Genomic DNA, 21,568 nt, shown 5'->3' on the forward strand with positions numbered 1-21,568 from the left:
TAATTAAAAACTTGTTTAAAAAAATGAGGCCAAGTTACAACAATATTTGTTATCTTAGCTCGTACAAATGAAACCAGCTTTATTTCAAATCAATGCTGCCCAACGTTTCCTAAAATACATATTCCCCACAAACCTCTACTATATTTATTCGTGAGTAGCCATGAGTAAACTTATTTTAAACATGGGTATACAATTATTAACACTGTTTAATCATTTCAGAACATTACTATATTATTATATAGAGAATATATTTGTAATAAATCCATTATAAATACATGGACGTATGTTAAAACGTAGTTACCATATATTTCTGTGTATAATGTTTCCATATCTACCACTGTCAAGGCTGCACAGCTGTAGGCCTACCTACATGTTTTTTGGCAGAAAATATTTGCCTGTCCATTACTAATTCAAAAATATGACTTGTTTAACCTGAGAAAAAAGCTCATTTGTGACATGGTTATAAAATAGCCCACTGACTTCCATTCAAATAAAATTACTGTACTTTGCATTCCTTTCTCTGCACTACCAACAGAAAATCGAGCATGTCGCCACTCTTCGACTCTTTAGTTCAGTGGTTCTCAACCTCGGTCCTGGGGGCCCACTGTGTATGCTGGTTTTCGTTCCAACCACAATTGCAATCTCAGAATTTTAACAAGCTGTCCATTTTTCTTAATTAGGTGTTTTTAATGTTAGGAGGAATTATTTACCCTCTTAAGCCACATTATGTCAGAAATTGCTATGCATGGCATGAAGAATAAAATCCCATTGTGTTATTGTGTTGCTTTTTAAGTGATTGCAAACAATCACTTAAAAAGAGGTAACATTTTTAACAGATCAAATTAACGAGGGGAATTAATAGGCTCCTAATTAGGTTGCTGAACACGCGTTTAAGTGCTTTAAGTTCCCTTAATCTAATTAGCACAATACAGGTTTGACTCGTTATCATTTTTTTTGTTTTTGAATTCTTCGTTATCTATCAAATGATTATATTTAGTGGCCAGGTGAGGTGTCCACACTTTCCCCAATTAGGAACCTGTTGATTTGCTTCAGTCTTTATTTTGATTAGTTAAAAAGTTTTTTTAACCTCTATACGTAATTGTCTACAATATAGCACAATGTGAATATGGGACTTTTATTCTTTATGGCATGCATAGCTATTTCTGACACAAGGTGGCTTAAGTGGGCAAATAATTCCTCTGACATGAGAAGCACCTAATTAAGGAAAAATAATAGCTTGTTACAATTCCGGGGTTGCAATTGTGGTTGGAACGAAAACCAGTATGCACAGTGGGCCCCCAGGACCGAGGTTGAGAACCACTGCTCTAGTTGACAAATCCCAGAGGTGGAAAGTCCAGGGGTCAGAGAGCCAAAGTCTCCCCATGTGTTTCTTCCACCCATGAACTCAGCCAGCTGATTTCACTAATTAGTTCTACCACCTGGCCAAATAATTGTGCTAATCAGAAAATCCAGGTGATTGGACCAAAACACTGGGGAGGTCTTTACATTTCTGAAACTGGATTTTCCACCACTTATTTATGCTCTGACCTAGCCCTGTGCCCTCTTCTTAGTTTCATTTGATGTTTGGCGATTATTAATATATTTTGTATGTATCACACCATCTGCTGTGCTTGAATACTGATTAGAGACCACATCAAATCACTAAATTGAAATCAGCAGCCGTGGTAAAGGGGAAATCACGCATATTAAACCGATTATTTGCCAAGGCAAACCATATAGTAATGCAGTAAAATAATCAGAGCAAAAACAACCATTTATGTAACAAGACATTTATTGAAACCGTTTACATTATTATATACTACATTTCTATACCGACTGCTGGAAAACGTCTCATCTTCAGTGTACATCCTACTTGAGACTGAAAAAAACAATGTTGATACTATAAAAATAAAAAGATAGTTTAAAATCTGCATACAGGATTCAAATATTGTGCTTTATATTTTATATTTTGCATGCATTACATGCCATTTCCTGTTTTGTGCAAGGAATAGGACAGGTTTGGACCCTGGTGACCAGTGAGCAGACAGACAGACAGATTTTAATGAGGAAAGCCAGGGGAAGCAAGGGGAGACCTCTTCTTTTTTAAAGGACCTATCGCAAGCATTGTACCAAACAATTCGCCTATTTTTGTAACTATTTCTTATTTAATAAGTGTCCTTACTTCTTTGCTGGTTGTGTCTGTCAAGACACGGCTGTGTGCCGCCCAAACCTTCACACCAAGAACACTGCAGCTGAAACACGCGCTCACCTCTAACGCACTCACCCATGAGCCACATTTTGCACCCTGCAAGCCACTCTGTGCTACAGGAGTGCTAGCACATAAATAAGTTTATCTCTCACTGAACTGACAACGACTGTGAACCTGTGGGAGGCTGGCATGTTGCTGGTATAGGAGCTATTGCAGTGGTCACGTGAGGAGCCCTGATCAACTGAAACCACCCTACCCTGGGCAGAACAGAGCCAACCATGTCACAATAGTATCCGGGTCACAGTCAGCAAGTGGTATGACCCAGGGTCAGAGATCAAACAACACCGTCTCAGGGCTTACAAATCTAACAAAATCTTAAAATCTTAGTCTTAGAAGCATAATAGGTTACATATTGAGAAAGATTCTATATTTTTTTTGCAGAATTTAGAGTGTTCTATGAATCCAAAATAGTTAAAACACTGAGTATGATTTATTGCATTATACCGAGAAAACATGAAACACTGAATATGATTTCTGTCCAAATCTGAACAGAAAGAGAGGGGAAGAAGGCTGCCATGAGGTTGTGGAATGCAGGTCACCTGAGTCCAACAGCATACAGGTGCATACAGAGGCATTTAAGATTTAGAGGTTCGAGGAATGACATCATTGTGTGCCCCCTACACTGTCCTGCTGCTTAAAAATCTAAACCAAAAATTGTAAGACCTTTGTAATTGTACTACCTATAAAAGTCATATGAGATTTTTAAATATGCCTTTCTCCTCTTCTAACGGTAAAATTTGTTTTCGGATGTCTATGATATTACTTGATTGAGAACGCTTGCTTAAAAATATCAAATAAAATATTTTGTTTGCAAAATGTACATGTAATAGTTCAGGTCTTAGCCAGAGAATGTAAATACACATATGTGGACAGATTGTTTTCAGGCCACAGGTACTTATAGGTACCGTAGGTACTGCCTTGTTGGACTGTGATCACATGCTAGGGTCACCGCAACTGAAGCCGTCCGATAACTTGAGCTTCACACGTTGGTCTTCCCCGCCCTAAATGAAAACAAAAACAATGTCCGGGTTATAGACACGGTCAGTACATCATAGTGCCCTTGCTATCATAACAACACTGTTTCTCCTTGACATCACAGCACCACAGCAGGTTTGACAGTGACTTTACAGCACTGCCTGTGACATCATATAGCCCTGGAGGTGGCGGTTTCAGAAGTTGTAATCACAGCAGAGCTTACACAGACGCTAGACATGAATTGTTATTATAGCCATGCACTGTATCTGTATATGTGATGCAGTGAAATGCATCGACAATGCACAGAGAGCAGTGGGTTTACTGTTCGACTTACGGTTGGGGAAACAGTTCAAAGCTTTTGCATTTCACAAAGTGGGATCACAGGGACCAATTATCTTGCCTTATCCTCCAACAGAATATTGTCTGTATTTTAACCTTTGTGGTTTTCACAGCAATTACCAAACTAATTCACAGTGAACGCTAGGTACGTGTTGCATTGCAATGAGAACAGACAGCGGACTGTGGTGGAGACCAGTCTCCATGGTCAGAACAAGCAAACTGACTCTCACATTTGTTTTAATCACAATCCCTGGGCAAATAGGCTCTGGTTTGTCTACAGGAGTAAAACAGATCTGGTATTGCTACAGATGAGTTTGTAATTAAGTTTCAGCAACACTCAGGAGAATGATTTACATTCAATTCATTTGTTCTTCTCCTGGTTAAAATGCAATGAAGGGAAAAACAAAACATGCACTTTGCCACTTGAATGTTTAACTACCAGACGCCTGTTTCTCTTTGCAGTGATACAATGCTATATTCCCCCAGTGCTCCTATAGTGGGGACAACACAGCAGTTTTTTTTTTTGGACCAGTATAGCTGAGTATGCGTACTTTAGCTAACACAATTTCTTTGAAACAGTAAAAGTATCATAGCTGTAAAAACAAAAATCAAAAAAAGCAGACAAGATTTGTTCACTAACAAAGTGCTAAGATGGGGGTGGCAGCACAGACAGTGTTAAGATGAAGAGGGCAACACAGTATTAATATGGATACAGCAGCACAGAGAGTGTTAAGATGAAGAGGGCAGCACAGTGTTGATATGGATACAGCAGCACAGACAGTGTTAAGACAAAGAGGGCAGCACAGTGTTAAGATGGATACAGCAGCACAGATAGTGTTAAGATTTCTTACTCTGGAGGTACTTGAACAGAAGCCTCTGTTCCACCCAGGAAGCTGCTGTATCTGAGTATAGAGAAACAATATGGCAGCAATGAGAACCCATATTAAGAGCCAGCACTACACTTTCTTACGTACACACGCTCCACTATACTAAAGTACACTACACATGGGTAGAAATACACAGCTACACACACATACAATACAAACATACAAACACACTGCACTGCACTACACACAGGCAGGAATAGACAGTTGAACACATACAGCATTACACAGGACTGCATACTCGACGCACACATGCACTCACGCTGTTATACTCAAACACACAGGCACAGGTAGTGAGGAAGTGAAGGGATTTTGATGGTTCCAAAATGGTAAAAGCTGCATTTTCCTTCTGTCATACACTGCGTATACCCTCATTTGTATTTCATGCACTACCTTATGTATGTGCACATAGATACATGCAGAAACACTGAAACATATACCAACAAATATACATACTGATACTGGCGCAAAAGCATGCGTTCTCACAATGGCAAAAAGCACAGTTTCTTAAGTAAGTTTCTTACTTAGCATTTTCTGCCGCCTCCTTCAGCTCCTCATCCAGCCTGGAGGTCAAAGGTTAATGAGGGGGAAAGAACAAAGTGAGACAGAAAACCTGTGCAGGGGAGGCCGAGTAACAGTCCCTCCCATGTACTACCCATGTGTATATTCACAAATACAGTTTTTACCCATGTGCTAGTATTAGCATAGTCTCATCAGTGGAATTAATACAGTCTTGGCTACCAGCTGATTTTATGATGTATTTTAATATTTGATTAAGTAATTACTTTTAAATCAAAATATGATTTTCTTGGTTCACGTGGATATATTGCAGGTTTTCTAAACCCCTATTTATCATTCTAAACCTGTTCATTATCTTGTAGACCCCTATTACTGTTCCCTGAGATTTGCCGATAAAAATTCCTCGAGCTGTTCCAGCCACAAAGCTCAAAGTGAAAGGAGATCGTACATTCGCTGTTAGGGCCCCAGGCTCTGGAATGGTTTTCCAGATTAGTTCAGGGCTGCAGACTCTGTCACATCTTCTTAAAGTCTTGTGAAGGCTCATTTCCAGAGTTGCTTTTAACTGTGCGCATCCCTTATCTCTGAATGGCAGATTATTTAAATATTTGGTTTTAAAGGGGACCCCCCTGGACAAAACATGAGCTTAACATTGAGAAAATATCAATGAAGTATTTCTCTCATTTAGCTCCTATTTTTTACTATGTTTTTTTCAGTGTTTATAATAATCATTGTTGTGTTTGGACTGTTAACCAGTCATTCATTTTGTTCATTTATTGGTTTATGCAAATTTGATGTTTAAAAGTGCTATTAACTGCATGTCCATATAATTAAATTATTTTAAAATAATAACAATAATAATAATAATAACAATAATAATAATAATAATAATAATAATAATAATAATAATAATTTCTGCATACAGTGTCTTTACCCATACACTGAGTACTCACACACAGCAGTGCTGAACAGAGTGACAGATGGAAAGACAAACAGCGGGATGTTGGAGTTTCTCCTAACCTGACGATGCTCTCCGGTATGTGGATTCCCTCCATGGGCACAAGCTCACTCAGCTCAGCCAGGCTGTCCACATATTTAATCTTACTGCTGAACTTGGAGCTGAAAACCAGGGAGAAATCGAGTCATCACAACGTGTCTCACTGACTGCCAAAAACGGGTGTCAGCCTGCCTGATAAAGGCTCTGATTACTGAAGTAGATAAAGGCTCTGATTACTGCACCTGATAAAGGCTTTGGTTACTGCACCAGATAAAGGCTGTGGTTACTGTACCTGATAAAGGGTCTGGTCACTGCCAAAATGGTCCTTATGAACCAGGAGGGGTGAACGATGATGAAGGATTTCAGATTCTTCCTGAGTCTGGAGAGAAATGAGAGAAATATGAGTGCGGATGAAGAAAAGGATAGTAAAGGAGTGTACAGCTGTGTAATCTGGGGTTTTGTGATTGGAATAATAATAATACATATATACATACATACACACAGCTGCAAGCAGCGATGCAGGGGCCAAGCACTACAGTGCCTCCATGCAATCAATTCTGTTGGTTGCCCAATTTGCCCAAATTGTGAGATATCTTTTAACAGCTCTTAAAGAAAATCTATAGATGTAATACCAAAAAATGCAGTTGGATTGGGGCAATAACTCTAGGAAGAGATGGGTCCTAATGGGTTTTTGACAAAATCCAGGTTGACTGAAAAACAATATGGCCAACACCAAGGGCATATAATTTGCCCGTTAGAATAATTTACTGCAATGTTCCACATATAGGTTTGGTTGAAATATTGCCTTTCTTTGCAGAGTAATCAGCTTATAAAATTTGTTTAGGTCAAATTTCATACGACTTGCCTGGCAAAGAAGGGTACCAGGTTTGGTATAAATGCAACAAAGCATTGGAGAGATATGACTCACTTCCTGTTTGGTACCTTCATGTCCAAATTTGTTTGTTTACTGTAGTCATATTGTTTGACCCAGCTGCTATCTTTTAATACCTTCTGGTCACAGTCAGAGATTTTATTGTGAGGCCCTTCATATCTCTATTCGGTGCTTGCCTATGGGCTAACAGGACACTGGAATTTCAACACCACCAAAATCTAGAAGTAAACACTGAACCTTAGTCACACAAAAAAAGAAAAGAAACTGAAAGCATTGTGTTTTCTCTTTCAAGACTGGAATACTGGGAAGCTGTGTTTCAAAAAACAAACATTTAAAACATTTGTTGTGTGTAGGCTTTGTGTTTCCTACATCTTTCTGGAAAGGGAAAGGAGGTGTGACACTCACTCTGAGGAAAAATAGGTTTTAAGAAATTTGAAGGGCTTTTAGAAATAAAAACTGGTAAAAATGTCATTTATAAATTATATTAAGAATGGTGAAACATAACATGTTGACATAGGCGATAACACATCCAAAATGCCCACAGTAAAAAGTAGCCTATTTTGCAGGTATAGCATGTCCAGAATATCATTTAGGCTATCTTGTAATTGCCTCACAGTTTACTTCAACTGCAATTCTCCTGGTAGCCCACACATTGATACCATTATTTCACAAAATGATGCATGCCCAATTTTGTGGTGATCCCACAAGCACTCCAGGAGTCTTTTTAATGTTTTTCAAGAAATTCAAAATGGCAGAAAAATCCAAAATGGTGGGCATTATGACTCTGAAGCATCTCAGTTGTCTGTGAGGGAGATATAGTATGAGGTCGGATTCAAGTATCTAGCTCAACAGGGGCATGTATTATGATTGCTTGAACACTGGAAATTCAAATGACAGTTATAGTGCCATCAAGTGGTCAAGTGGTGCCAAATGGCTCAGTCGCCATACAGACAAACCTTCTATGAATGTACTCAAGTTTCATAGGTCTCAAAGCAATCCAAAATGGTGGCAACATATAAGCTACAGATATATGTTCCAGATGAGGATATTTATCACTACAGCAAGTTGTAAATGTCTAAAAGGCAACTATGATTTTTCCAAAAATGTATGGATAAATATATACTGTGCTCTGTAATGCCACAATGTGATTCATTTGGAACAATAATTTAGAGCTGGAATCATGATGGAAGTGACAATGTACTTACCAAATTTCATTACTTTATGTCAAACTGTTTCGGAGTTATTAGCATTTTCATGATAAGCCGTGCCAACATCAATTTCATTGGCTTACTGCAGCCAAATTTGACCTAGCATCTTTTAGCAACTTTTGGTCAGAGTACTCTCTAGACGATACATGCCAAATTTCGTGGTGGTCTGTTCAACGGTCTAGGAGGAGATGTTCAAAACATGCTTTTAAAAAAATTCAAAATGCGGCGGTGAGTGTGTTCAGATTGGCAGGAACTAAGGTTCATGGAGAAGAAATAAGCTTGACTCTAGGCCAAATGGTTCAAGTAAAAGTCTAGCATCAACTTTGCCCTGTTGTTGGCATTAGAGGGATGACCCCAAACTTGGTGCCTGGATATCTTGGCCTGTCCTCTATCAATGCGCCAAATTTCACAAAAATCTGCCAAGCAGGTCTATGGGCTGCCATAGACTCCCAGGGCAGAAACTATAATAATAGTGAAAAATTCTGACAGCTATGTTGGTGCCTATGTGCTTGGCCCGTAATAATAATAATCATCATCATCATCATTATTATCATCATCATCATCATTTTAGAGTGCTTTTTTCACACAATAAGTTATAATAAATGAATACACATACTAAAACAATACATTTAGCTAGAAAGGGAGAGAAAATTAAAATGCCTACAAAATGAGTGTTTGAAAGTGGAGGGAAAAAAAGAGCTGATCTTCAGTGTGTGTGTGAGAAGCTCCAGGCCCTGGAAGTGAACTGCGGCTGCGTCCGTGTGGACTGAGTCCGTGCGGACTGTGGCCAACGGCCCTGCAGAGTAGCCAATCTGACCGCAGGAGAGAAACCGCCCACGCTAAGGCTGCATCCACACCAGATCAGGCAATGCGGCACCCTTGCCAAAGGGTTGTGCGGCGGTGCGGGGGTGTCACTGCATGGCCCATTTGTGCGACGTCATGTCGTTAACTTTAACCCCCCCCCCCCTCCATTTCTTGTCCGCTAACTCAAAAAAAAAGACGATGGACACAAACGCAAACCGAAGGAAGCTTCTTGCTATCGTTATTTTGCAGCGCAGACTGCCTGCCAGACGCAGACGTCGAAGCTGGGTACACAAAATAAACCAAGCGAGGACACGCTAACTGCCTACGCTAACTGTGCAGGAAGCGCAGTCGCTCCCGAGCGCACAAACGCCGGCTGCCATGTCTGGGCTCTCCAGAACTGGTGGAGTCCAGTTCAGTGACTGACTGGCCATTCCAAATGATCAGGACCATATATTCATTTGGACTGACTGGTCATTCCAAATGATCAGGACCATATTATTCATTTGTGTGTGTGTACAGGTGCGTGTGTGTGAGCATGTGCATGTGTGTGTGTGTGTGTATATGTGCGTGTGTGTGAGCATGAGTGCGTGTTACCTTCGGTGTGCACTTATTATTGTACGTCGCTTTGGATAACAGGGTCTGCCAAATAAATGTACTGTCACATAATGTGTGTGTGTGAGTGCGCGCACGTGTGTGTGTGTGTGTGTGTGTGTGTGTGTTACCTCCTGTCAATCATGTGGTAGCACTTCTTCAGCCAGCCGAGTCCGGGCATCCTCCTGTGGGGCGTGGCTCCATTCAGATACACGATCATGTAATCCTCAGCCACCATCAGCTCCAGCGTGCTGATCACATACCTGCAACCAGGTGGTGACAACCCCTCATTCATGCACACCTTTATACATCTACAGAGAGATATAACATGCTAATATACTAGAAATATATGTCATATAATAGTGCATATTGAATAAATAGTTGTGTGGTAGCATTATTGTATAGTAAGGCTTTTCTTGTCGTGCTATGGGTATAAGAACCATTCGTATAACTGTGTTATCTGGGTCAGAGTATTGCAGATATCTTGCATTATATGTGATTAAGTTGCTTTGCTATGGTTTTACTTATTGCTGTTATAGGTGTGTGTTTACAGTTGCAGTTCCTGTGCTATGGTTGTGTTATGGGTGTGTGTTTATATTGGTTGTTGATGTGCTATGGTTGTATTATAGGTGTGTGTTTACACTGGATGTTGATGTGCTGTGGTTGTTTTATAGGTGTGTGTTTACAGTGGATGTTGATGTGCTGTGGTTGTGTTATAGGTGTGTATTTACACTGGATGTTGATGTGCTGTGGTTGTGTTATAGGTGTGTGTTTACAGTTGCTGTTGCTGTGCTATGCTTGTAGCATTGTGAGGTGGCTCTGCACCACTCACAGGAAGAGGTTCTCCATGACACTGTGGTAATCATCCCTGTCGCTGTCCGGAAGAAAACACGCAGCAAACACGATGATCGCATTGAGCCCGTTTCCATAGTAACCTGGTGGCAGAAACGTCATTTTATATTCAGAAAATAATTAACTGTTTAATACTGGACAATTAATGAGGTATTACTGCTCCTCTATATATAGAGTACATTAGAAGAAGAAAAAAGCTGAACGATAAAACTAACAATATAATAATAATAATAATAATAATAATAATATATAAATATATAGAAATATATAGTGCCGTCTTTGATATGGTTACCAACCACCTCTCCCTCCCCCTCCTTTTACCCACATTCCATCCCCCTCTCTTTTGCACCTCCATGTGAGAGAACTTTCTGGAAGGGTTCGATGAGCTTCATGTTGATGCGGTGCTCCTGATCTCCAATGATGACAGTCCTCCATAGCTGTGAGTCCTGACGATCCTCTTCCTCTGCACTGCATGCTGGGAATGCTTCGTTTGCCCCTTTCCCCGGCATTTGATTGGACGACTGGTACTCTGTATTAGGTCACATTCCAGGTTAATCTTCTGTCAGTCAGATTTCCTATAAAGTGGAGCATTTGTGTTTGTGTGTGTGTGTGAGCGTGTGTGTGTGTATGTGTGTGTGTGTATTACCCTTCCATTCCAGCTTGCGTCCAGCATAATCCAGAAAGTCATCCTCGTCGGGGGTGTCCAGGTCGTCCACATTGATGTCCAGGTCATCAGGTGTTTCTAGGGCATCGTCTGACAAGAGGGAGCCGTCACTCTGGTCCAGAGACAGGCTGATGGGCGGGGCTGAGAGCTTCTTTCTCTGGGGGCGGGCTTCCTGAATATCCAAGGCTGGCGGTGCTGTGACACATACAGTAAGCCAGGTAAAACCCCTGGCTAAAAGACCCCTTTCATGCAAAGCGTAATACAGCAAGGGAAGTATTTAGTTTGCTAAATAAGGCCATTCATAGCGTGTGTCATGTGTAAGCCGTTACATTTAAATAAGATTTTTCAAGTGATAATATTTAAATCAGGCAACTGACAGTCAGTGTTCTTGTGTACAGTCACAGATAAGGCCATTCACGCTGTGTTGCACCGGTAATATTTAAATAGGTCGGTATCATATACTCACCAGTGCTATTCTCTGCTCCGTCTGGACTCCGCCTCGCTTCGTTATTTACAAACTCCATCAGCACATCATCTGGAGAACCTGCAGAAGACAGCACACCGTTTCATACACACACACTCACGCTGATACACAAGAGCACGTGCACACACACACTCACACACACACGCACACACACGCGCACTCACTCACACATGCGCACACACACACACACGCACACACACACACAAACACGCACACGTACACACACGGATGCACACGCACACACACTCAGTCACGCACACACGCACACACACACACACACACACACACGCACACAGATATACACGCTGTCCGAAGATCCTTCACATCAGTAATTCCCCTGGTTGTTGTTTTCCTGTTCGTCCATCTTGGTTCTCCGGTGATCTCTGGTGAAATAAAGTGGCCGTGCCGCACTAAGTGCTTCACACAAAGAGATGAATACCGCTGCCTGACTTCCAACACAGAAATCAGGAGCTCAGCATCCTCGCTCGCTCGCTCGCTCTCTCTCACTCGCTCTCGCTCTCTCTCTCTCGCTCTCTCTCTCTCGCTGTACGCCTCTCGCTGTCCCTCTCTCTCCCTCTCGCTCTATGTCTCTCTCTCTTTCCCCCTCTCACATATAACACATGCTTAAATCAGACCCCGCATCGCGCAGAGATGATGTTTTTTTCCGCGGATGGTGGAACGGTGATGAGCGGGGAATGGGGGGGAGGTGCGCGACGCGGCACGCAAAGCTCACCGTTTCGGCCCCGAGGAATCTCTGCTCTCCTGACGCTCTCTCTCGTTCCCACGCCTTGGCTCGCTCACAGCTGTTCTCCCTCCATTTTGAGGTCACGTGCGCCGCATCTACGTCTCAGACGAGGGACAAGCGCTGGCTTCTGAGTGGCTGCTGCGGCTGCATGGAGCTCTGTGCAGCATCTACGTCCAACTGCGCATCCAGGGCTAAAAATCTGCTCGGTTGAGAGTAGGTGCTGTGTGGATGCACTAATCTTCATGTGGCATGAAGGCATTCGTCTAATCCTCTGCGTTCACTGGTAGCTCTTAGAAATATTGTGTCATCTGTGCTGTGCTGCACACCTACTAATACACATGCTGTTTGAGTCTGAGGAGAAATCTTCACAGCTAGGAGGGTATCTGTGCAGCTAGGAGGGTATCTGTGCAGCTGAGGGTATATCTGTGCAGCTGAGGGAATATATGCGCAGCTGAGGGTATATCTGTGCAGCTGAGGGGATATCTGTGCAGCTGATGGGATAGTTGTGCAGCTGAGGGATATCTGTGCAGCTGGGGGTATATATGCACAGCTGAGGGGATATCTGTGCAGCTGAGGGTATATATGCGCAGCTGAGGGGATATCTGTGCAGCTGATGGGATAGCTGTGCAGCTGAGGGTATATATGCGCAGCTGAGGGGATATGTGTGCAGCTGAGAGGATATCTGTGCAGCTGAGGGGATATCTGTGCAGCTGAGGGGATATCTGTGCAGCTGAGAGGATATCTGTGCAGCTGAGAGGATATCTGTGCAGCTGAGGGGATATCTGTGCAGAATGAGGGTATATCTGTGCAGCTGAGGGTAAATCTGTGCAGCTGAGGGGATAGTTGTGCAGCTGAAGGTATATATGCGCAGCTGAGGGGATATCTGTGCAGCTGAGGGTAAATCTGTGCAGAATGAGGGTATATCTGTGCAGCTGAGAGGATAGTTGTGCAGCTGAGGGTATATATGCGCAGCTGAGAGGATATCTGTGCAGCTGAGGGTATATCTGTGCAGCTGAGGGGATAGCTGTGCAGCTGAGGGTATATCTGTGCAGCTGAGGGGATATCTGTGCAGCTGAGGGTATATCTGTGCAGCTGAGGGGATAGCTGTGCAGCTGAGAGGATATCTGTGCAGCTGAGGGTAAATCTGTGCAGCTGAGGGGATATCTGCGCAGCTGAGGGGATATCTGTGCAGCAACGTACACACCTAGAATCAACCCTTGATCTTTTGCTAGAGTTTTGTGCTTGAACTAATGCTGCAAAGACACACAGCTGGCCAAGAAACAGTTGAGCCAATTTTCCCATTAATTTTCCTCCCCTATAACGGGGGACTATGTATAAAAAGGGCTTTAATTACTATAAAGTTCACTGGATATCGATGTAAATACCTTCAAATTAAAGGTGTCACTTTAACTGCACTTTAACCTCATATTTACCGTTTCATTTCCAATCCAATATATATAATTGCTTTACAATGTAGGTACAAGACAAAAGATTATTGTGGACTGAAATAGTCAGTGTGTAAAAATATCATTTATTACATGCAAGATTAATGGGCAGATGACTGTACACAAATTGTGTTAATATGTAGCCCTTGAATCTATAACATATATGTTTAGCACATATATGCTTATCAAAATGAGCCCTAAAACTGAGCTCTGAGGGACACCAAGAGAGAGATCATGTGACATATCAGCTTTTTACTGGGGGGCATTATATTTGGCTGAAAATTTTGTGAATTTTTAGAAATCACCCTGGGATATCGTGAATAAAACTGTCTTTCCTCACAGTCTATACTAGACATCGACACTTACAAGCATCTACAGTCCTGATCAGTGTAAAATGAATGGTGGTACAAATTACCCAGCTTATAGCAAGTAGAAAAGAGCTAGCAATCTAGCCAGGAACAATTCACAAATATAACTAGTTGGAGTAGCAAAGTTCAGTTACAAAAATTGATTCAGAGAAATATCTCAGTAATATTATAATAGTAAAAAACCTTACTAGTTAGACACTCAATAACTTTCAACTTACATATCAAATAAATATGCGAAAAATATATTTGGAGTAACTAGTGAAGACAACATGGAAGTAGACCGCCAGTGCAGTAGGTAATAGCCTGGCACAGCACTAGTTGTATTCTAGATATTTAATATATTGATCAGGGAGAGAATCTTCCACTTGTTTATTTGGTTGGTCACATCGAGATGGTTGCTTTGGAACAAGAACAGCATCTTATATTGGAAGAGAGAATGAACGAACTAATGAATAGTCACGGTCCTCTATGCCAGGTTGAACTCTTTGAGGTTCTGCTTGAGTAGAGTATCTTTCACTGCAGCGAAAACGAAGCGGATGTTCTCTGTGTCAGTGGCGCAAGTGAAATGGGAGTAGAGCCGCTTCTCCTTGTTCACATTCTGTTCCAGGAACATCTTCAGGATGAAATATTTTGCAGATTCCGCATCCTTTTTGGGCCCTACAGATAAATTGTTATGACATCATCAAAAACACATATTATTTTAAAGGTTTGTTATGCAACGGTAATAGATTTCTGTAAATGGAAAATCGTTGCCTTTTATTTAGACTTATGATCTTGCCATTCTTGTCATGCAGCAACGGTAGTGACTATTACTGGGTGTGGTTCAATCTCATGCTGTCCTCTCCACATTAGTTTCACAGCCAATGATGACCACAGAAACCTTGCTTTTTTATTTTTGCCCTATTTTCTCCCAATTTGCATGCCAATTTTGGAGTGTATGTTAGTGCTCATTCATAGTGCTCACGACCACGGAAACCTTGCTTTTTTTTCTTTTAACCCTATTTTCTCCCAGTTTGGAGCGCCAAATTAGTGTGTTAGCGCTAATTACTGAAACCTTTCCTGTCAGTGAAGGAGAGTTCAGACATGCACGCACTCTCCAAACAGAACAGGTGGTGTCATTCCACTGTCTCTTTCCCTCAGCTGCCCTCCCATTAAGCTGAGTCAGTGGAGAACGCTTCACGTGTAGCCTGTGCAAGCAGACTGCGGCACCCCATTGAACAGTAGGGGATCGCTAGTGCACTATGAAACATGTACTCCCAGCAAACTGAGGTCCCTCCCTGCAGAGGCCATGCTTAGGCCAATTATGAAAAAACTGAAATACACACCCACTTTATGTGTACATGGAAGTATGCATGTGCAGGTGTGCTTCCTTGGACGAACAAGCATACACATGGAAACGTGCATACGCGCACTCACAAATAACACACACTTACTTGCGCACACACACAATCATTCAAGTACACATGAACACACACACACAAACATTCAAATACACACAAACACACACACCCAAATCCACATATGCACACACACACACACACACACACACACACATAAACATTCAAATACATTGGTGGTCCTGCACACACACACACACACACACTTATGGGCATACAAAATGAGTCACCTGTGTAGTCTGGAAAATAGTCAGCGAGATGCGAATACGCAATCTTCTCCGCCAGCAGGTCGGTTTTATTGAGGAAGAGGATGACGGAGGACTCCTGGAACCAGGAGGAGGTGAGGATGGTTCGAAAGAGCGCCTTGCTCTCTTGCATCCGATTCTAAAGGCGAGACACACATCTGCCAAGTCATACACCTGCAGAACCACACTGTACCTTCATACCATTTACACACACTTCAAAATGTCTACTTCAAACTGGGGGGTCTATGTATAAAAAAGGACTATAGTTCCTCATGAGGTCGCCCAGTATGGACGTATATTCCCTCACATTAAAGCTGACAGTACTTTTACCTCATATTCATTGACTTATTTTGACTCCAATGTGCTGGAGTGGAGGGCCAAAACAACAAAAAATGTGTCCCTCACCCAATATGTCTGCTGTATGGAAACAGTAGAGAGAAATCTGGGGTTTTTGCTGGGTACTTAATACATTTGAGATCAAAAGATGAATACGAGACAAAAGTACAATCAGCTTATATTTCATGGTATTTTTGTGTGTATATGTGTTACAGAAACAGCTGTTTTTTGATGAAGTCCCCACTTGTGTATGGAGTCCCACATTTTTGGCGAACACTGTAGCTGTTCTTGAGAACAGGGAGCAAGCGAGCCATAGGACCAACATGCCTGGCCATATTCACTGATTTTACACTCCGAGCAGACGTGGTCATATTCACTGATCTATCAGTCCTGGTTGTATCAAATGGCCTCACCTCAGTGTGACTCTCCACTAAGACTTGGTCATATTCGCTGAGTGCCACAAGGAAGATTACGGAGGTGACCTTCTCAAAACAGTGAATCCACTTCCTTCTCTCTGACCTTTGACCTCCCACATCCACCATCCTGCAAACATACCAAAACAGCCAAATTCTCATCTTTCCAGTGACTACATTATACCCTTTTAACGCAAATGAAATTATTTCACCTGTCCCCACCATTCATGTTATTCAAAATATTCCTGTGACAATATTCCACACTGCTGTAGAACATCATGGAACATCTGTATATGTAATATCTGTAACAGTGATCTTATTCTCATCATGGAACATCTCTTATCTGTTACAAAACAGTAACATAATTGATCCCGCTTGCACTACCTGTAAGCCTATCACACCCACTTAACCTTTGTGGCTGAGTCACCAACTTGCTCCCCATGACATCAGTTTTCCAACAACACCAAACATGATTACACTGTACGTGGAGAACCTATGTTTTACATAATGCTGATCCAGTAGGATGTTGTACAACTGAGCGCTGTCTCTTTATCACACCCTTCTGACCCCCTGTCAGCACAGTAAACAGTCTGTTTTCCTTTGGGGGGGGGTCTGATAAGAGGCACACTTCTGTAAACCGCCCTACACTGTCACCGTGATTTCACTCCCCAAACCACTGTCATTTAATTCAAGGCTGTTATTCCGTCATTCCCCACACTCCTGTGAGTCTGTTATTCGTTCACACGACTGCCGCTCCAATGTTACTCACAGCTATTACAGTTATTGCTTCCTTCTCTCCCGTTCCTAACTCCTTAATCCATCTGTCTCTATCTGACAGTGATGACGTGGGTGTGAGGGGCGTACCTAAAGATGATGTTGTCCAGATCAAAGGGGTACTCGATGATCCCGGTGGTGGGAACCCTGACCCGTAGGATGTCCTGCTGCGTGGGTATGTAAGAGGGGCTCCCGATCCGATCCAGAGAGCTCAGGTAACTGCGATATACAGTCGCATTGTTGGTCACCAAATTGTGTCCAGAATGTGAAATAAGGAAGGTTACGTTAGGTCACGTCAAGCTTTAAAGTTCTGTTTTCATTGTTTACGCTTTATAATTCCAAGTAGGCTTTTCAGAACGTTAAAAAAATATTTTACTTTAATTAAGTGATGCATTTGATATTTCAAATAGCTTTGGCTGTGCTTACTGTAACTGTATGTGTATCACTGCATCCTGTTTTCTAGATGTTTCCTCAAGTCAGATATGACCCTCAGGTGCCAATAGGGTTTGATATGCGGGACTGTGCTGTAGGTGTGTTTTCGTTTGAGGAATAGTACTGACTATTTGGTGGAATCAGACAGGTGGTATTCCCTCCTGCGCTCATAGCACTGCCGAATGCCCTGGTCCTTCCACAGGTGTCTGATGGCATCCAGGTGCTTGGGCTGCAACGCGCTCACCTTACCCACGTCCAGCTCGTTCAACATTTCCGCATAAAACTGAAAAAAAAGGAACAGAGGGAGTGTCCCGCGGAGCACCAGCCTTCGACATCAAGCACAAACATTCCGCCATCTTGGATAAATCAACAACCCCACCGAGTCGTGATTTTCAGACAAAAACCAAAGAACCGGCAGAAGTCAGAGAAATCTAGCTCAGAGAGGACTCAAACATGCATACTGACATACAGGTATCACTCTTATTCCTAAAATTGTCATGGAAAATTTGGGCCACAGTCACAAAACATGGGTATGATCAGATTTGATTGTTACCTGTGCCTATGATCACCTTCAAGAACATTTTCACATTCATCATTTTTTTCTGAATTTATTCTTTGGTACATACGATTTGTTTTCATTTTTTTTAAAACTAGTTTTTATTTTTCTTTCAGCTTATGATGTTTTTTCACACATAGTTTTCATCTTAGTTTTAGTTGATTACAACCTTGTTGGAACAAATGTAATTAATTTCTATTATTGATAAAAGCAATTGATGGTGCTTATTGATAATACCCACAAGCATGCAGCCAAACCCAACACCTTTGCTGATTTTTGGAGTACTTAGCAACCCAACCCTTGCCTGGGCAGAGAGAGCTTCTTGGGGCCACGCAGATGCGTTTGCAGGGAGCGATGCATGGCTGACCTTTGCACACAACTCTGAAGTCGGCATGCCGTTTATGGGATTGCGTGAGTGTTTCCTCATGCAAATCTACATAAACAGGCATGCACTTCCTGTTTATGAACAGCAGGCATTCATCACCTCCTGATATGCATCACCAGGATATGCAAAAAAAAAAAAAAGGTGTGCACATGTTTCATGAACCCCACTTTGGTCTTTCATAGGAACTTTTCTTAAGAACGAAAGTAAGAATTCTTTAAGAGAAATCTTGTGAATGAGGCCCATTATTCATATTATATCATTGCTTGGTGGGATAGTATTAAGACTTTGGAGGTAGGACTTTATTGCTTCATGAGTACTGTCCTGGACGCCGGGAGAAAGGGGAGACTCTTACAATGTTCTGGCTCTCAAGCGGGATGCTGAAGGTGTTTAAGGCCCGGATCATTGCCTGCATTGAAATGATGATGTTCTGGTAAACCAGCTTGGTGAAACCCCGCCTGTCCTCCAGTGTGTACCCCGAGCCGTGGATGATCCTCATCTGTTTGATGAAGGTGCTCTTGCCGCTCTCCCCGGTACCTGAGAACGCAGAACACACTCTCATGGCGCAGATCTTCCGCCTACTGCGTACCCTGCCGTGGTGACCCCGGCCCAGTAAATGCGCACTGGATTAAAATCCATAATGAGGGGCACTGTCAGGGATTTTGGCCACGGTGAAAACATCTCACGTTGGGCCCCACCACCACGGGCCACACCATCCCCACACAGAACTCAAAAACACAATTTAACAGAATGTACCCACATTGAATTTATTTTGTGTTAAGTCCTATTAATCAATACATTGTGTGCCTTCTAATAAATTGTATTATATAGGCCTACACAACCGTGCCACATATAGGCCTATTTTATTAAAATGCTGCGCAAAGAATAGCATTTTATCTTTTCAACAGTTATCTTTTCAGATGCATGACTGACTTAAGGATTAACCATGAACAAAAACAGTTCTGAGATGAAGATATATTAGAGAGACCGGACTGACAGTTTGTTTAAACCTTGCATTGCATACACTGTTATTCCTTAATATTCTTCTCTATCTTCCATCCATCCATTCTCTATACCCGCTCTCTATACATCCTGGGCAGGGTCTCGGGGGGTGCTGGAGCCCAACCCAGCGTACCAAAGCATGCACTGCATCAATCTATTGCAGGTCACGCACACCATTCACTCACAATTCAATTACACACTCATACCTTCGGGCAATTTATAGTCCCCAGTTAGTCTACCTGACGATTCAAACCTGGGAGCTTCTTGCTGTGGGGCGACAGTGCTACCCACTGCACCACCTTAATGAACAAAGCTTTGTCTCAACCTCAGCCTCCACAGGTTTTGCATGTAGCCTACAGTATTTCCATAATGAGAAAGAATATAGCCTAGTCATAGAATATGGTCAAACCATAATCCCTTTAGGGGACCAAGTTTAAATTAACCAAGCCGCACAAGGTAGGCAAGTCAAGCGCCTCAGTATGTCAATCCGTAAGCGCGCGTACATGCTAATATGCGTATGATAAAATATTTTGACATCATTTTACCAATGGTGCTAATTCCGTGTGTCACATGGATCGGTGACGACGATGACTACAAAGCCCTCCTAGAGCTGCATGTACTAGTATATACAAATTCACACAAACCACTGAAACCATCCCAGGCGGCGATTAAATTCGTACCTCGCCGCGTTCGTGAGCTAGCGGTGATAGGGTTCGTGATCCAGAAAATTGGCAGTAAATTCAAGTTTCATTTCCTTTTAACATAAACAAAAATATGTGCAAAATCTCCAACATAGCATGGAACAATTCGGCTTTAAGTGGCAATAATGTGGCTTTCAGTAATGATACTAAATTTATTGGGGATTTTTTGCCATTCAATATTAAAGGAATAAAGCCCATAGTCCATTTGAAAACAATTTGAAGTGCTTTGAAAATAACAAAAGAATTTCTTTGGTCAACATTACCTTTCGCTGGATTAAATTATATTTTCACAAATCAAGGAAGAGTAGCGAAGTTTTCCCAAAAGTAAGCTTTACCTTGCGATATATCTCCCGTTACTTAGGCTTCTTTCCAAGTGGTGGTTAAGCTGCATGTTAACATAATTTATCAAAACTTGTATTTACAATTATCCGTTTACAATGATTACGTGTGTTGACGGATTTATCTATTGCAGATTGTTCTATTCATTTTTAACGTTATCGGTAGGAACTGGACTCACCCAATAAAAGCAACTTCAGTTCTCTTCGTGAATCCAGTTTGTCGCGTCTTAACTGCTTTTCGATTTCTTTACTTATTCGCTGACATTCTCTTGCATCCGATGACATGCAGCAATCATCCATTTTTTTAGGCTGAAAATGTAAACCTCACAAAACTCAGTTTACGGTCAGATCAAAACGCGTGTGATAAATCTAGGCTAAACCATCAATCCGATTTTTATTGGGTCGCTTCTCAGGTGAACACAATGGAGCGTATTTTTGGAGCTCAAGTGCCACAGAGAAGCCGCGTACGCTTCACAGGTTACCTGCTTTGCGCTCCGGACGCGCCCTTCCTGGTAGGTCGCAGGCGCGTGGGGAAAATTCAGCACAAGCATCCTGTGAACCATTTAAACGAAGTGCAGCAAGAGATGCAAAGTACAGATAGCAAGAGTGCGGACAGATGACAGTTTCACGTTATGAGCGGTATCGTACCTCGTTTCTTGATGCATCACATAAATAACGTTACACTGAAACAAACGTAATATTTTGAATGACATTTTAAAAGTTTTCAAAAGTTTGGCGCGTGTGAAAACCCGTTATCTTCACACGTGCTAAATGCTTCATGGGCAAGCACATGAGATCAGATTACGCGTGTGTTCCAAATGGATGGCTAATACTGTAAACCTGCGCTTGGGTTCTTCTCCAGACAAAAACATACATCTCTGGTTTACAGACTTGCGTCCAGAAATTTTACACGGAGACAAGGACACACTAATTCAGACGTATCAATGCACAGAACTATA

At 42.0% G+C, this 21,568-nt stretch overlaps 2 protein-coding genes across 6 annotated transcripts; both read right to left on the reverse strand.

Moving 5' to 3' along the window:
• Window positions 1-1,774: 1,774 nt before the first annotated feature.
• prune2 (prune homolog 2 with BCH domain) lies at window positions 1,775-12,359 on the reverse strand. Of its 3 annotated transcripts, none has more exons than XM_035390081.1 (11): window positions 12,209-12,359; window positions 11,458-11,535; window positions 10,974-11,186; window positions 10,677-10,856; window positions 10,308-10,410; window positions 9,607-9,738; window positions 6,273-6,359; window positions 6,004-6,102; window positions 4,992-5,030; window positions 4,435-4,485; window positions 1,775-3,270 (listed from the first exon to the last, which is right to left on the reverse strand). In XM_035390081.1, exons 2-11 carry the CDS (start codon window positions 11,513-11,515, stop codon window positions 3,249-3,251), a joined length of 984 nt encoding a protein of 327 aa, XP_035245972.1. In that variant the 5' UTR covers window positions 11,516-11,535; window positions 12,209-12,359; the 3' UTR covers window positions 1,775-3,248. The 3 variants fall into 3 exon arrangements, with proteins under 3 accessions (XP_035245972.1, XP_035245974.1, XP_035245973.1); XM_035390083.1 differs by lacking the exon at window positions 12,209-12,359 and adding an exon at window positions 11,800-12,016; XM_035390082.1 differs by lacking the exon at window positions 12,209-12,359 and adding an exon at window positions 11,770-12,015.
• Window positions 12,360-13,737: 1,378 nt separating this feature from the next.
• On the reverse strand, window positions 13,738-21,401 carry LOC118213111 (guanine nucleotide-binding protein subunit alpha-14-like). 3 transcript variants are annotated; one of them, XM_035391806.1, is made up of 7 exons: window positions 21,092-21,401; window positions 18,924-19,105; window positions 17,759-17,913; window positions 17,289-17,417; window positions 16,425-16,554; window positions 15,661-15,814; window positions 13,738-14,690 (listed from the first exon to the last, which is right to left on the reverse strand). In XM_035391806.1, exons 2-7 carry the CDS (start codon window positions 19,065-19,067, stop codon window positions 14,500-14,502), a joined length of 903 nt encoding a protein of 300 aa, XP_035247697.1. In that variant the 5' UTR covers window positions 19,068-19,105; window positions 21,092-21,401; the 3' UTR covers window positions 13,738-14,499. The 3 variants fall into 3 exon arrangements, with proteins under 3 accessions (XP_035247697.1, XP_035247695.1, XP_035247696.1); XM_035391804.1 differs by having other exon boundaries at window positions 20,789-21,401; XM_035391805.1 differs by lacking the exon at window positions 21,092-21,401 and adding an exon at window positions 19,777-20,018.
• Window positions 21,402-21,568: the final 167 nt, after the last annotated feature.

Source organism: Anguilla anguilla, chromosome 14 (assembly GCF_013347855.1).
Source record: "Anguilla anguilla isolate fAngAng1 chromosome 14, fAngAng1.pri, whole genome shotgun sequence".
Lineage (NCBI taxonomy): Eukaryota > Metazoa > Chordata > Actinopteri > Anguilliformes > Anguillidae > Anguilla > Anguilla anguilla.

Excerpts from the sequence above, each read along its gene's own strand:
- prune2 (XM_035390081.1), bottom strand. The coding sequence starts at position 11,515 with ATGGAGTTTGTAAATAACGAAGCGAGGCGGAGTCCAGACGGAGCAGAG. Across the intron at positions 10,857-10,973 it reads ACGCAAGCTGGAATGGAAGG|AGTACCAGTCGTCCAATCAA; the intron begins GTAATACACACA and ends GACCTAATACAG. Across the intron at positions 6,360-9,606 it reads TACCACATGATTGACAGGAG|ACTCAGGAAGAATCTGAAAT; the intron begins GTAACACACACA and ends ATTTCTCTCCAG.
- LOC118213111 (XM_035391804.1), bottom strand. The coding sequence starts at position 20,909 with ATGGATGATTGCTGCATGTCATCGGATGCAAGAGAATGTCAGCGAATA. Across the intron at positions 17,418-17,758 it reads CTGTCTGATTCCACCAAATA|TTACCTGAGCTCTCTGGATC; the intron begins GTCAGTACTATT and ends TGTATATCGCAG. Across the intron at positions 15,815-16,424 it reads TAGTGGAGAGTCACACTGAG|AATCGGATGCAAGAGAGCAA; the intron begins GTGAGGCCATTT and ends TCTCGCCTTTAG.